General features: G+C 55.1%; 1 protein-coding gene and 1 long non-coding RNA gene across 5 annotated transcripts in view; both read left to right on the forward strand.

The window, feature by feature from the left end:
* FBXO31 (F-box protein 31) overlaps window positions 1-16,221 on the forward strand; it is a 42,093-nt gene that overhangs the window by 13,632 nt on the left and 12,240 nt on the right. For 2 of the 4 annotated variants that reach the window (XM_078062675.1, XM_078062677.1), the window contains exons 3-6: window positions 1,999-2,085; window positions 8,475-8,551; window positions 15,051-15,218; window positions 15,845-15,919. In XM_078062675.1, coding sequence (XP_077918801.1) covers window positions 1,999-2,085; window positions 8,475-8,551; window positions 15,051-15,218; window positions 15,845-15,919 — 407 coding nt within the window. The remainder of the gene's footprint in view (window positions 1-1,998; window positions 2,086-8,474; window positions 8,552-15,050; window positions 15,219-15,844; window positions 15,920-16,221) is intronic. The other 2 variants (XM_078062676.1, XM_078062678.1) reach the window with 1 other exon arrangement.
* On the forward strand, window positions 8,558-13,471 carry LOC144380218 (uncharacterized). Its single transcript, XR_013444148.1, has 2 exons — window positions 8,558-9,046; window positions 9,283-13,471. It is a non-coding gene; the product is annotated as an uncharacterized LOC144380218 (long non-coding RNA).

Raw genomic sequence — 16,221 nt, forward strand, 5'->3', positions numbered from 1 at the left:
TGAGATGCCCCTCCTTCACATGGCCACAGGGGAGCATGGGGTTTCCATGTAGGGCCGACTCTTGGGGAGACATGGGCAGTGCTCCCTCCTTGGAGGCGGCTGATTTTGCCATCCTGTCAGTTCCTTGCTCTGTCAGAGGCTTCTCCCCACACTGAGATCCATGGCAGCTTGGGATTGTGCGGTGGTTGGTGTTCCAAGTTAGGATTCGCTCACATTGGGGAGCTCTCCTGTCAGCAGGCTGGAGGTTCCTCACGGACCTTCCTCTGGGGAGCCAGCCTGCTCAAACTAGCACAGCTCATGGGGGCTCAGCCATGCCCTCTGACCTACCACCTGCCTCTGGGAGCCCTCTGCCCTACCATGCCCAGCTCCCCGCTTTTCCCTGCCCTCCTGAGGCTTTGGGCTTCATCCTTGCCCCAGCCACCATGCCCAGCTCGGCAGTTGCCTCCTGAGCCCTGTCTTTGGGACCCCAGTGCAAGGCTCGCTGCTCAGGACCTACCAGGTCCTTCTTCCCTGTGCGTGCTTGGACTTGCGTTCTTCTCTTGGCTCCGCTCCACCTTCCACCGTCCCAGGGGATGTGGGTCTAGGGGGCCCTGGTGGCCACATGTCCAGAAAGCCTGACCCCTTCCTGTCTTCTCCTCTCCGCAGCCAGAACAGTGCTGCTCTGAACCCTGCAAAGCCCAGATTCCAGAGGCAGAACGCCAGTCCTACCCCCTGCCTCCCACCCTCCATTCTGTGGGTGCCCACATGGCCCTGGCTCCACCCTTGGTTCCTCCGTGCTTGCCCAGAGCTCAGTATCTGAAGTCCAACCAGAGCTTGGAATTGGAGGGACTTAGGCTGGCTCTCAGCATTGGTGTTCCGTCCAGAACAATCTCTGTGTATGTGCCCGTAAAACATAGGTGTTCTGGCTTTTTTGGACGGTCAGCTGGTTTCTAGGAGTATCACTATGTCAAGTTTTTATCAACGGACTCCTTGAATTTGTTAGGTCGTTGGACAATGTCACCTGAAAGCCACTTGAAGGCAGAGTTCTTCAGGAGTTTAGGAGTAAGCACTCCAAACAGCACCTGGAGGAAGGCAGGTGCTGACGCCTGCCAGGTGTGGGGGCAGATGTGGGAATAAGGCCCCCACGGAGCTCAGCTCAGTTACGCTGTCCTGTGGAGCACAGGTGGGCAGGCAGGTGGGCAGTAACCGTGAGCAGCAGATGGTGTGGCCGGGGGTAAGCTGGGGGTGGGAGAGGGAGAAGGGACAGGCTTACCTGCGAGTCTGGAATGCTGGGGACATGGGCAGGCGCAGGAGGACATCTGGAGATTTCTTTTCACCGCTGAATCTTGACCCCTTAAAAATGGTTGCAAAATCCGGGGAATGATTACCTTATTCAGTGTCCAGAAGTGTTGCATCTGCCCCGGGTAGAGCCAGCTTCAGTTTTCATGTTCACAATGCAGGAGTGGTGTTTTTGTGAATTTGCTCTGAAGGCCTTATTGAGGAGAAAATTACTTAGCTTCTGGAATGGGTTGTGGAGGAAAATCAAGGTTGGTTCCTGGCATAGACAGGTTCAGGAGGGAGGAGGCCTGAGTTAGGAGGTAGGCCAACATCGCCCTTAATCAGAAACAAAACACACACGCAGCAGAGATCGAGAAGAACGCCAGGTGGGCACCAGGCAAGGGAGAGATTGGACTCAGGCACAGGGGTTCTCTAAATGGTCCCCCAGATATCCCCCAACCACAGCCTCGGCTCTCCCACCTCCGTGTGCTCCCTTAATCTGTGGCCACTGAGAGAGGAGGGTCCCGAGATTGCTTGCCTTTATGAGTTTCTGGTGTGGCTCCATTGGTTAAAGGAAGACCCGTCACCCCTGGCAAACGCTTGCACCCTGAGTTTTCTGGGGGCTGAGTGTGTAATGGGAAGTGTCCGTTGTCAGAGAGGGAGGGTGTTGAGTCCTGGGAACTATTCATACTGTCCTGGAAGCAGAGCCATCTTTATCCTTTCCCTGCTGTGTCTGTTCAGGTATAAACCCTCGCGTGAAGTCGGGACGTTTCATGAAAATTCTTCCCGATTACGAGCACATGGAGTACAGAGATGTTTACACCTGCCGTACGTACCTCCTGCTGGCTTTGGCATTTGCGGGCGAGCACGGCTGAGAAGCTGCATGGAGAGGGACCTCTAACTCCGGGCACGAGGACTGCTTGGGTGTTAAGAGCGAGCTGCCCTCCTTGGCTTTTGCTGTTTCTTACCTTGGCTGTTTTCTGGGCTCGGCCACAGCCAAGGCCACACCTGAGCTGTGGCCCTGGGTCAGCTGCACACGTGGGCCGGGATTCCTCAGCAGCTTTGGGGTTTTTGGGTAGTACCAACAAGGCCACATTTTTTTTTTTTTTTTCTGTTAAAGATTTTATTTATTTGATAGAAAGACAGAGAGGGAACACAAGCAGGGGGAGTGCCAGAGGGAGAAGCAGGCTTCCCGCGGAGCAGGGAGCCCGATGCGGGGCTCGACCCCAGGACCCTGGGATCATGACCTGAGCCGAAGGCAGACGCTTAACGACTGAGCCACCCAGGCGCCCCTGTTGGTACACATTTTAGTATTTGCTGTTTATTGAGGCTGAGGGGAGAGGACAGGGTAGAAGCCTTAAAACACTTCTCCAAAATTAAATGTGTTTCGTTTCTAGATTTCATTAGTCACATCATTACAGCATATGTGAATTAAAAAAAAATCATACAGTGGACCCACACTGGGCAGAAGTGAATAGAAGCACTTGATTATTTAGAACCGGATTCCCCTCCCGATTGGCATTACTTGAGTCTAGAAATTTCCCTGAGCCTTATTGCACACATCTCCGCTCTCTGTTAGGTTGAGCTGAGGTGGAAAGTGAATGTCTGCTGTCAAGAAGACATCACACATACCTGCTTGCACTAAAAGGCGTTTTTACGTTCCTAGAAGCGCACGGCACCATTCCCTCGTTACTCCCACCCCTCTGAACCCTCCATGTGTCTGTGTCGCCTGCCTGGAGCAGACCTGCTCCTGAGTCTCGTAGATGCACAATTTCTAACAAAACCTATGGGAGCAGAGGAAATGGAGGCGCTTACGGGATCGTTCCTAACCCCCGTCAGACTGTGGACATGCAGCCGGAGTGTGTTTGCTGGTCCCGTGGAGACCATCCTGGCGTCAGTGCAGAGATGCGTGGACTAAGTTAGCCTGCTTCTGGGTGTGTGCAAGGACTGGGCACGGCTCCTGACAGTGCCCACCTTGTTCGTGTCATCAGGCCCAGAGCTGAACTGCTGGAGTGGAGACCGGTGACCGCGGGGCTCATCGGGAGTGTGAACAAGCAGGCGTGAGGAGCTGGCTGATCTGTCAAGGGGGTCGGGTGGGTCAGGGGGAGTCGGAAGGCATGAATTGGGTTCTTCCTGAACCCTCTTGGAAGTTACCTCGAGCACATTTTGTCCTAGTTTGACCCACCCTCCCGGTTAGCAGTCATTCAGCAAAGGGGCCTCATCCAGCCCAACCTTCCAGAAATGTCCACTGTGATGACTGGCGTGTGAGGACCTTGGGACCTGGCACTGTTTCTGTCTCCCTTATCCACTTGCCCTATTCCTGGAGCTCTTGAGACCCCGTGTTCCCTGGTTCCCTGGTCTCTCTGCTCTTAGGCTAAGCAGCCTCAAGCCAAAGACACTGTCCCAGGGAGAGGCAGGTCAGCCCATCTAAAGCTAACCTTTGAGGAGCTTTGTGGCCCCACATGAGCTTCTTCGGCTGTGTCACTTTTGCCCTTTTTTTTTTTTTTATCAGGCTGCATGTTGTTGCCTGATACTCTTAGTAGTCCGTGTCTCTAAAGCGTGGGGAGCATCTCGGGGGAATGTGTTGTGTTAACGACCTAGCTAACACATGTCCTTGTGTGTGAATTGATAGTAACTGTCTGTAACCACAGGGCTCTGGGTCTTGAGGTTCCCATCTAGAATTCTGGTGGTGCTCCAGATAGTTCTGGTAGATACAGGGAGTTTGGTGGAGTGCCAGAGGGTGGGACATTGCGCACCACTGGTGAGGAGATGGGTCGGCTGCTTTGAATGCTGGGGCATAGGTGACAGGGTGTCTGGCTGCACAGGTAGTCTAATGGGAAGGCTCCTCCAGAGTCCATCTGCCAGGTGGGGCCAAGAACACACAAGGCGTCCTGAGGAAGGCGGAGACCACTGGGAGGTCTAGAAACGGGTGGGTGCTCCTAGAGAGGGCAGAGGGCACCGGTGGGAAGTGCATCTGGGAGAGGGAGACCACCTGCCAATTACCTGGCCGAATTCTTGGAGCCTGTGGGTGGTGTTCCTGGTCCTGTTCTGGATGTTGATTCTGTATCCTGCAACTTGATGCAAGGTGGGCATCCTGCCTTGTTCTGACCTTAGAGGGAAAGCTCTTAGCCTTTCCCCGTTGAGTATGGTGTTAGCGGGGCTTTCTCATATACGGCCTTTATTATGTTGCGGAATGTTCTTCTAGACATTTGTTGAAAGTTTTTTATTATAAGTAGATACTGAATTGTATCAAATGCTCTTTCTGCATCTATTGAGGACATATGATTTTTTTTTTTTTTAAGATTTCATTTATCCATTTGTCAGAGAGAGAGAGAGAGAGTGCAACAGGCAGAGGGAGATGCAGGCTCCCCACTGAGCAGAGAGCCTGATGCGGGACTCGACCCCAGGACCATGACCCGAGCCAAAGGCAGACACTTCTAACCGACTGAGCCACCCAGGCGTCCCTAGGACATACGATTTTTATCCTTCATTTTGTTAAGGTGCTGTTACTACATTGATTTGTGGACGTTGAACCATTTATCCCTGGGATAAATCCCATTTGATTGTTGTCAGTGATCCTTTTAATGTACTGTTGAGTGGGATCTGCTTGTATTTTGTTGAGGATTTTTGCATCTGCGTTCATCAGGGATATTTTTTTTTTTTTAAGATTTTATTTATTTGACAGGGAGGGAGAGAGAGCACAAGTAGGCAGAGCGGCAGGCAGAGGGAGAGGGAGAAGCAGGCTCTCCACTGAGCAGGGAGCCCAACGCGGGGCTCGATCCCAGGACCCAGGGATCACGACCTGAGCCGAAAGCAGCCGCTAAACCGACTGAGCCACCCAGGCGCCCCATCATCAGGGATACTGGCCTGTAGTTCTCTGTCCTTGTGGCCTCCTTGTTTTGGTATTGGGGTCATTCTGGCCTGGTGAAATGAGTTTGGATGTGTCTCCTCCTCTGATTTTGTTTTCGTTTACCAGAAGCTACTAGCAAGTGGCAGGACATACATTAGTTGCCCTTACGATAATCTTTTGGACAAGAGTCACGGGTGGGAACACCCATCACCCAAAACCCCGGCTCTGCAGCCTCAGATGTGGTGGTTCAGGAACGACTGAGGGCCGTGCTGGTGGAGGGCCGGCTGTCCTGCGTGAGGGCCACCGCGGCTGCCCGCGGACCGCTGGGGAAGAGAGCCCCCGCCCAGCCCACGCTGCGCCGAGGACAGTCGGATCTTTTGGGTTTGCTGTTTGTTGTCTCATGTGCCAGGAGTTTCCCGCTTGCCTTCTTAAGTGGCCTTCCTGTTGGCAGATGAGAATTCACTGGCACTGACTAGGACGGGGCGTTTTCCCACTAGCACTTGAGCTGAGAGGTCGCTTAGCCAGCTCAGATGATTTCCCCCATTTTGGGGAACAGGGGTGTCTTGAGCTGGGAATTTTTTCTGAATACGGCCACACTGACCTTGGGGACCAGTGGTGGGAGCAGCCTACGAGCTGCCTTGTTTGGAATAAATACGAATTATTCTGAAAGGTCTGCGTCCTGCCTTGTGTGGCTGAAGCAGTGGTGTTTTCTCGATTGTCATGGATAACGGGATTCTCTCTTGTTGAGGCTCTCTCTGCCCCTGAACTGAAGTTCTGCAGGGTCCTAAAGCCCATGACAGTAAAGCACCTGAGGGGTCTAACACAGTTGCCTCCACGTCTCAGGTCCCCTGCCCAGTCTGTAACCTGATCCTGTTCTCTCCTGACCCATGGTCAGCGGCTGTTTGGAAACATTGTGGGGAGGGCTCTGTGAGCTGGGGGTCTTCTGCAGGTGAGAAGCCCCTTTGGGTCTGGGGAGCGCCTTGCTCCAGGACGTCTCAGCCAGGCCCTTCCTCTACCCGTGCAGGGTCAGGCAGAAGGTGCAGTGGGAGCATGAGGGAAAATGCGTGAACATGTGCACACTCCTTGTATTGTTCAGGGGCTGGCCTTCCCAGCAGGGCCCCGGGCATTAGAAGGTAACTCCGAACATGGCCCCCGTCCTGGTGTGGACACCCAGTGTTTGTGTGACTCAGGTGGGCACTTTCAGTCTGGAGGCACCCTCATGCCGGACTCTGTTCTGGATGCTTGTAGTTTCTAAAGTGTCCTAAAACACAGCCCTTACATTTGCATGAGGAAATGGCTTGTCCTGCCCAGGGGTTCGCCCAGAGGTTACCTGCTTGCAGGCCGGCGGGCGATGCTGGTCTCCGACTCTTTCTTGGACTGTTATGAGGGTGGTCCCAGGCTCAACGAGTCAGTGTTGTGTTAGCAAAAGCCATGAGGGGCACAATGATTTTTCTAACACGTGCAGAGCTTATACATCCAGAGAGTGCTGCCCCTCCAAGCAGACAGATGGGAGGCAGTGTTTTTATTTCAAAGGGCTGTACCTTTTAAAGCAAAACAGGGAACTCTCCTTTCAAAATTTCCAAGAGTCTCGCATGTTCTTTGAGCAGTCCAGGGGGTCTGAGATTGTAAGACTGATTTGGAAAGAACCAGACCATCACTAGCAGTCAAGCTGGGGGCTAGGGGGGAGAGGGAGTAAGAGGGGATGGTCAGGGCCCATAAAATAAATGGGCACATTTATTTTATTCTCCAGTATTTTAGCATGAAAATTTAAAAATCTACCAAAAAAAAAAAAAATGGGATTATGGAGCAAATACCCACTTACCATCACCAGATCCTACAACCCTCAGCAACACTTTATTATCACACAGCTGTTCATCCGCCATCTCTCCATCATTCCACCTTATTTTTTGATACATTTTAAAGTAAGTGCCAGATACTATCACATTTTACCCCTAAACCCTTGAGTATACATGTCACTGTTTGGAGTTCATTATTTGCTTAGAGTTCCTGGTCCTGCTTATTATTGCTTGCTAATTAAACGCAAAACCTATCAGGGTATGACCATAAGATAACCAGACTGAATTTACTTTGCATCTTGTAAACCAACTCAGAAGATTGCACACGGGATGAGTGGCAGGTGTCTGGGAGACAGTACGTGCTCGTTTGGAAACCCGGGTTCCTCAGCTGTGTACCCTGGGTTCCTCGGGTCACTGGTTGCCGGCGCACCTGAGAGGCCTGGGCTGCTTTTGGCCTCACTTTCCTCGTCCCTCTACTCCGGACCAAGGTGGAGACCTGGTAGCCGCCGTCCCATCTTCGTCTCGGGGTCCCATTTGGCCCTGCTGGCTGGGGCTCCCTTCCCGCGGAATGCTGTGATCATGCAGCGCCGGGGCTCCAGCCCATCGCTGGCTTCCACTGTGTATACACCAGGGTTCGCCAGACAAATAGAACCAGTTTCTTTAGATGAATTTATCATAAGGAATTGGGTCCCACGGTTAATAAGGCTGAAAAGTCCCAAGATCTACCATCAATAAGCTGGAGACCCAGGGGAGCCGAGGGTGTCGCTGGGGTCTGAAATCTGGCAGGCTCGGCACCGTGGAAGAACCCCTGCTTCCATTTCAAGTCCTCAGTTAGAAAAGACTGATGTCCCAGCTCACATAGGCAGGCATTCCCTGCTTGTGGAAAAGCCTTTTCTTTCCAGGCTGTCAACTGATTGGACAAGGCCCACCACACCAGGGAGGGCAGTCAGCTTTACTCAGTGCACTGATTTAAATGCTAATCTTGTCTGGAAACACCCTCACAGTACACCCAGAATAGCGTGGGACCAGATGCGTCGTCATGGGTCACGGTGGCACCTGTTGCCGGGACAGGGCCGTTGGGCCTGTGTGCCCAGCAGAGTGAGCAGTTCACTCTAGTGATGATTTTTAGTCTAACTGCTTCATAGACAGACCGCGTGTACAGCTGCCAGAGTCCCAGCGTTCTAAAAATCTGGTCCCCGTCTGCCTTAGTCCCTAGGAAGGCGGTGTCCCCGTCTCTGACTCCCTCACTGATGGGAGGCTCACCACTTTACAAGGGTGCTCACTGTCTTTCAAGGCAGTGTCATTGGCACTGGCCACTTAGAGCCTGGGTTTCAAAGTGGCCCTGTTGTCTGTTTTATTATGGTTTTGAAAGACATTTTCCTTCTTAGAATTCTTTAGAAACTCTTTAAGCAGTCTGCTGAAATCCGTGTTTACGTCCAAGGCTCTGTCCCCAGCCGCCGTGAGTGGTTTGTCCGCAGTTCGCGGCTCCGGTCTCGCCCTTCCCCTGTGTCCCTGCGGAGTGCAGACCGGCCGGCTGCAGTGTGAAGACCCGCTCTCTCTCTCTCCCCTAGTGCTTCATCGGTACAGACACATTCTGGGGCTGTGGCAGCCAGACATCGGGCCCTACGGAGGACTGCTGAACGTGGTGGTAAGTCCAAGAGCGCCGTGCGTGGGCCTTCGCCCGCTCCAGCCAGAGGGGCAAGCCTGCTGTCGCCTGCGTGACGGCATGGCTGTCGTTAGGGGCCAGAGGCTATTCGGTAACCGGTTCTCAGCCTTCTCGCTGCGTCCCTGGACTTTGTAGTGATGAGCCACTGGTTGCCTCGAGGGCATCTTCCCTCCCATAGCCTGGTCCCTGCCTCCTGGACACCTTGGGCCCTTGCGCTCACGCCTGTGGGACACTCTAGTTTTGGGTTGTGCACTTGTTTGTTCTAAATGAGGAGCCCTGGGAACTGTGGACACTCACCCTCTGGCCCTCGGGGTCACATGGAATCGTAGCAGATGCCCCATCGCTGAGCCCTAGGCGCACCCCGGCTGTGACTCTCCCTGTGCGCCTTCTGTCATTCCACTGATGTGTGTGAGCGCTTGCCCTGCGAGGAAGACACAGTTCAGCGGCCTGGGAGGCATGCCGGGGAGCCGCGTCAGAGTGAGTCACCCAGCAGCCCCGGCGGCCTTGGGACCAGGCTGGGCCTCAGAGCCAAGTCTGAAAGTGGGGCTGTGAGGCCCCGGTTTTAAATCTTTTCTCACCCACCATAGTAATACTGGGGTCAGGCCAGTGTCCTTGATGGGTGGGAGCACCAACGGTGGGCACTTTTTGGGGAAACCGTATTTCCACCATCAGAGAGCATCTCCCCACAGATCCCTTATCACTTACTGTTGTAGCTTCCAGGGGCCGCCATACCAGTGACCACAAACCGGGTGGCATAAAACAACAGAAATGTATTCTTTCACTCTTATGGAAGCCTGACATCTTCAGTGTGCCCGACGTCCTCAGTATTCCTGATGTCCTCAGTGTGCCCGACGTCCTCAGTATTCCTGATGTCCTCATTGTGCCTGGCATCCTCAGTCAGTATTGCTGACGTCCTCAGTCAGCGTGCCCGATGTCCTCCGTCAGTGTTCCCGACCTCCTCAGTCCATATTCCTGACGTCCTCCGTCAGTGTTCCCGACATCCTTAGTGTTCCTGACGTCCTCAGTCAGTATTCCTGATGTCCTCATTGTGCCCGATGTCCTCCGTCAGTGTTCCCCACATCCTCAGTCCATATTCCCGATGTCCTCCGTCAGTGTTCCCAACCTCCTTAGTGTTCCTGACGTCCTCAGTCAGTATTCCTGATGTCCTCAGTGTGCCCGACGTCCTCAGTGTGCCTGACGTCCTCAGAACGTACTCCTGGGCTGAGATCAAGAGTCACCACTCTTCCTCTGAAGACTCCAGAGAAGGGTCCTTCTGCCCCTTCCAGCTACAGGGCCCAGGCAGCCCTTGGCTGTGGCCGCACCCCTCCTACCTCTGCCTCCATCCTCAGTGTGGCCTCTCCCCTTCTGTGTGTCTCAGACCTCTGTCTGCCTCCCTCTTAGAGGGGTACAAGTGATGGTGTTCAGGGCCCACCTGGATGAACCACAATCCTCTGAAGATCCTCAACTTCACATCTGTAAAATCCTTTTTTTTGCTGTGTAAGGTGATGATGTGCACAGGTTCCAGGGATTAGGACGTGGACTTCTTTGGGGGCCGTTATTTAGTGATCAAGATTCCAGGGCCGAAGAGGGGCCTTACTGGGGAGAGATGTGGCCCACAGCGCCCATCCCAGTGATCGATGTTAACTAACCAGCAGTAGGACTCTGACCTCAGGCCCCTCCTGGTTTCATGTGAAGCACACAGCCCCGCTTCTCTGGATCTCCTGCCAAAAATACCTGACCCGAATCTAATCATGGGCACCTCATCACACAGACCACAAGGGTCAGGCCCCAGAAGCACTGCCCTCCGCCTTCCGAGTGTCAGGCTCACCGAAGGCCGGAAGGGCTGATGAACTGAGAGCTATGGTCCTGGTAACCGTCACCAGTGTGGGGAACATGGGGGCCAGGGCTGGCAGAAGAGGACCAGAGGGGACAGCCTGCCCGGCGGGAGTGGGGGCTGCCTTGGAGGCGGGCGCTCTGTCCTGCCATCAGCCTGACTGAGGTCCCATGAGGGGCTCTCCTGGCCAGGCTGCTGCTGAGACCACAGTATTTCTAGTTTCAGCCTCCTTGTCTTCCTGACTCTGGCTGTCTGCCGTTTTCCTGTCCCCTGCACGCCTGCTCTTTTCCCTGCGATGGTGGACATTGTTGTTAAGGAGTGACGAGATGGATGAGTCCCTTCCCTCAAATGGGGTCGGGCTGGTCAGGTGGACAGGGTGTTCGTTGAAGGCCACTGGGTCTCTTAGGGATGTGCTCTAGCTCTGTGTCTAAGGTCCCAGTGCTGGGGGTTCTCCCTCCATGCCCTGGGGGTTCCCTGAGGACTCCCCTCCCCGGCTGCTTGGAGCTGGATGGTCCAGCACGCTGCCCAGCCTGTACTGGGCTCAGTGAGTGGTTGGAACCCAGGCCCCTTGGCAGATCCTTGGGCTCTGTCTCCGCACGGCTCCCCCCTTTCTACTCCAGCCCCGGCAGCCTCCTTGAACTCTGATCTCTATTTGCTCAAGTTAGAACACTGCCCGGTTCTGCCTGGCCCCCTCTGAGCCCCGGGGTCTGGAAGGTGCCTCTGGCAGGAATCCAGGGGATGGCAGGGGTGACCTCTTATTTCTCTTCTCTGGGATCACAGCCCTGTGTGGCCTGTTGTCCGGGGTCACCTTGGGGCTCACAGCAGTCCCGTTACTCCACTATGGCCAGGATGTAAGTCTAGCCTCTTTTTTTTTTTTTTTTTGGTGACCTTTGTTTTCCTTCTTATTGTGTCTTCTTAAATATATCAGTCAGAGTTCCTTTAAAGTCTGTGATCTCCGGTTCAGCTTACAGTCTCTCTTTCCTCGGGGTTTTTGGGCATGGCAGTGGGCTGCTGGCGTGCCCGCACACGTGGCCGTGGATGCCGCTGCCCCCACGAGGGTGCCTGGCCTCTGGCCTGGGGTCACAGCCAGCAGAGCGCCTTGCCCCGACCAGGTGTGGTGAGGGCCGATCTCGTCCCGGGTGGCCCCGTCCACAGAGTGTCCCCTCCGGGCACCTCCTGCTCTCCAGGGCCTGCATTTCCCCTAGCGGGCCAGGGATACCACTGACCCCTCTCCTGGCTGGTTGGCCTCTTAGCAGCCACCTTCTGCTTGGCTTCTCCGTCTCCCGCCCCCCACGGGTTGGGATCCAGAAGGTGCCTCGAGGGCAGAGCTGTGCACACGGTAGGGCCTGCTTCTTTGGGGTCCTGCCCTAGCACGCTGGCCTCTGCGGCAGCCCTGGGCGATCCAGCGCCCTGCCGCCCCTCTGCCCAGCCACCAGCGGTCAGGGACCTGGGGCACAGGGGTGGGAGGCCCTGCCCCCTTCGGCTCACCTCAAGCCTATCCCTTGTTTTTAGGCTCTCGGTTCTCATCTTGGGGCCACTGTGCATGTTCCCTGATGTCTTCAGGCAGCATTTAAACTGTGGCGTGTGCAGACAGCTGGTGTCAGCAGGCGGGGCTGGTTGGCGTAAGCCCCTGGGTTCTAGGCAGGAGAAAAGTCTTGCGGTCTCATTTTTAGATGCTGTTCAGTCCCTTGCCTGTCATGTTTTGAAAGGTAGCTGCTCATTTTTAGTGCTTTACGGGCATCTGTATCATAGGATGTGGCACTTACTGGGGCTCTGTAGTGTGGCCGTCCTCCTCGAGCTTGCTGTGTGCTCTCTTCACGGAAGCCCCGGGGCTGGGGGGGTCTCGGTGCCTGGCCCCCATGTCGCTGCCGCTGATGCTTCACTGGGAATGAAGTCTGGTGCCCTTTGGGGAGCACTGGTTTTCTGATCTTGCTTCCCCCCTGGTTGCACACACCCTCGGAGGACCGGAATCCCTAGCTCACGGAACCGGCCGTGAGCACGTCTCTCAGACGGCACGTCGGGGCCTTGGTGTGGGCCCTTCTGAGCTTGGCCCGCATGGGCCCCCCAGGGACTCTGGGTGCTCTTTTACTCTGTATTTTGCTCACCAGGTGGGGTTTTGGACAGGGATAAATATTGCTTCATGTCCTTTATGATTCTGTGGAAACATCCGTTAAGAAACACACTTTATGTTTATGTTTAACATCACTGGGGAAAGCCTTGGATTTAGAATGTTCCTAACAGGACAAGCCAGACTGCTCCCCGTGTGGGCAGGCTGCCTTCCATGCTTTAGGCAGGGAGGGTGATAATTGTTTTTCTTACTGGCAGTGACTAATAGAGTTAAAAAAAAAAAATTGCAGCTTCTGAAAGCAGGGGATAATTAGGGGAAAATGGAGCCATGACAGAACAGGGCCAGCTCGCCCTCGTCGGATCGGGTCGGATTGGATTGGATCGCCGCAGAAATGGGTGAGCCAGAGCCGGCCACTGGGCACCCAGGCTCCCCTGACTACGGGCTGGCCCTCTGGCCTCGGGGAACGTGCGGCGTGCTGTGCTTGGGGACCACTCCCCGCTCTGACCCCATCTCCGCTGTGGCCGCCTCGTCGCTCCGACCCCGTCTCCGCTGCGGCCGCCACGTCGCCCTGACCCCGTCTCTGCCGTGGCCGCCACGTCGCCCCGACCCCGTCTCTGCCATGGCCGCCTTGTCGCTCCAACCCCCCGCCGCGGCCGCCTCGTCGCTCTGACCCCGTCTCCGCTGCAGCCGCCTCGTCGTTCCGACCCCATCTCCGCCACCTGGTTGCTCCGACCCCGTCTCGACCGTGGCCGCCTCGTCGCTCCGACCCCGTCTCCGCCGCGGCCGCCTCGTCGCTCCGACCCCGTCTCCGCCACCTGGTCGCTCTGACCCCGTCTCCGCCGCGGGCACCTCGTCACTCCGACCTGTCCACCACCACGTCGCGTGAACTGGAAGAGTGATGGCAGCGTGGTCGCCCTCTGTTGTCGAGGGCGGCAAGCCCACGGCACCTGCCTCCTCCCTTTGCTTCTGATTTTCAGGCATTTAAAGCAGATCCCAGGCCTGTGCCGTTTCATCTGTTGATACTTCCATATGGGTCTTTAAAGAATGTGGGTGTTTCTCCGCACGTGGGCCTTGTCCTTCCCCCGCCATACAGACGTGGTGGGGACGCACGATGTGGCCTGAGGCCTGGTCCACATCCGTCTCCCTGAGGGCCGCAGAGCTGCTTTGCACGAGGCTTGCTTGGAACTGAGTCTGCAGCAGCCCTCACGTGGCGTCGTGTGCCTCGCAGGTCTCTGCTGCCGGAAGCAGCCCCCCGTTTCTGGTGGGTCAGGGGCCGACTGGGGGCCTCCTGCTTCTTTCTAGCGTCATCTGGTCTTTCCCTCCACTTCAGAGCTGGCCCTTCTCTCCAAAAGGCTTGCTTTTAGGTTTAGGTTGAACTACCTTTTTTTTTTCTTCCTGTTTTTAAACAAAATCTACTTATTTTTTCTTTCAGAATTTATTTTTACTGAAGTGTAGCTGACACACGCTAACTATGTGAGTTTCAGCTGGGTGACACAGTCTGTGACGCTGTGCTCACAAACGCATCTGACTTACTCCTGTGACCTACTCATCGCGCAACTGGGAGCCTGTCCCTCCCCCTCCCCTTCGCCCATATGGCCCGTACCCCTCAGCCCGGCAGCCATCTCTTTGTTCTCTGTATTTATCCTTCTGTTTCTGCTGCTTTTGTTTGTTTTGTTTCTTAAATTCCATGTATGAGTGAAATCCTATGTATTTGTCTTTGACTTATTCTACTTAGCATAATACTCTCTAGCTCCATCCATCTCGTTGCAAATGGCATGATTTCATCCTTTCTGATGGCTGAGTAGTAGTTCATGGTACATACACACCACATCTTCTTTATCCATCCACCTGTCGATGGGCACTTGGGCTGTTTCCATATCTTGGCTATTGTAAATAATGCTGCAGGCATGTATCCCTTTATTTTCAGGTTTATTGAGGAATAGTGCACAGGTAAAATTGTAAGGTGCATGACAAGTACGTCTCGGTGATTGGTATTTGTACACTTTGTGCAAGGGTTCCTGCCATCTAGGATTAGCATGTCCACCACTTCACATTTTTATTCTCTCTCTTTGGTGAAAACATTTAAGTTCGATTCTCTTAGAAGATCTCAGTGTTGGGGCGCCTGGGTGGCTCAGTCGTTGAGCGTCTGCCTTTGGCTCAGGTCATGATCCCAGGGCCCTGGGATCGAGCCCCGCATCAGGCTCCCTGCCCGTCGGGAAGCCTGCTTCTCCCTCTCCCACTCCCCCTGCTTGTGTTCCCTCTCTCCCTGTGTCTCTCTGTCAAATAAATAAATAAAATCTTAAAAAAAAAAAAGACCTCAGTGTTGATGCAGTGTTATCAACGACAGTCACCCTGTTCACAATCAGTAACTACTTCTAATTAACAAGCACCTGGTAGATGGGCCATGCTCGTTGCGGTGCGCTAGATGGGGCACCGCGGTCTTCTCTGGCCCCGAGAGTCAGCGGGGCTGCCGTGTGAGGACGAGGGTGGCTCTTGCGGACAGGGTAGGTTGGAGACCTTCTCCCTCGGCCCCTCATCCTGAGCCTTGTGTGGACTTGTGCCCTTTCTCCTCCCTGCAGGTGGATGGCTTGTTCATCATTGGCTGGATGTACCTGCCTCCCCATGACCCTCATGTGGACGACCCAATGCGATTCAAGCCCCTGTTCAGAGTCCACCTGATGGAGAGAAAGTCTGCCACGGTGGAGTGCATGTATGGCCACAGAGGGCCCCACAACGGCCACATTCAGGTGAGCGCTCGGGGCTCCCTGAGGCGTGGCAGCCGCGTGCAGGCAAGGGGCTAGGCTCCTTTGTCCGCCCCGGTCCCAGTGGCCGCCGGGGGGGGTGCTGGCCGAGTGCGTGTGCTGTTCCCGCTGCAGACCTGTGTCCACACCGAGCAGTGAGCACGGGAGGAAGGGGGGCTGAGCCCGCTCCGGGGTGCGTTCGTGATGTGCAGAGACTCTCGCTGGGACCCCCCCAGGGATTCTGCGTTCAGTTGGAACTCGTTGTTTTTGTCGTGATTCCTCACTGCTCCCTGGTTTCCTCTTTGCGAGAATATAAACTTGGAGTAAGACACGCTGCTCTCTGATAATGGTTTGCAGACAGCCTCCCCGATCAGCACGTGTGTTCCCTAACACACGACGAAAGCACAGCCCCTTCTCCTGCTGTAAGGTGTCCTCCTGGGAAGACGCACATGCACCTTCCCCTGAGAAGGAAGTGCGTGCGCAGGGTGGCTCTGAGGTCCCTTCTTCGGACGGGCCGAGATGCGGTGGCATCTTGGGCTTCTGTACACACGTGGGGTATGTCGGTGCGGGAGAGGTTGATCGTCCCACCCGTAACTGACACGCTCCCCTCTCCTTTGTGGCGAATGCTCAAGATTGTGAAGAAGGACGAGTTCTCCACCAAGTGCAACCAGACTGACCACCACAGGATGTCTGGCGGGAGGCAGGAGGTGAGCCCGTACCCCTTCTGTTCCCATGGCGCGGCTGTGATGGGGTTGAATGGTTTGACATCGCCAGTGAGCCCCCAACGAGGGGCCGTCTCCCCGGCTCATCCCGATGTGTGCGTCTGGCTTTTCCGTCAGGACGTCCTGTGTTCGTGTCCATGCTCACAGGCTTTCATTCCCTGCCGCCCCTCGGAGTGAACAAGCCCCAGAGAAATCGTTCCCTCTGATCTGCTCTCTTTCGCCCCTTTGGCGAGAGTGTCCGTGTGCTGCTGGAGATTTCTTCCTGGATGTGAGTTTGCATGGAGACC

This window comes from Halichoerus grypus, chromosome 15, assembly GCF_964656455.1.
Source record: "Halichoerus grypus chromosome 15, mHalGry1.hap1.1, whole genome shotgun sequence".
Classification (NCBI taxonomy): domain Eukaryota; kingdom Metazoa; phylum Chordata; class Mammalia; order Carnivora; family Phocidae; genus Halichoerus; species Halichoerus grypus.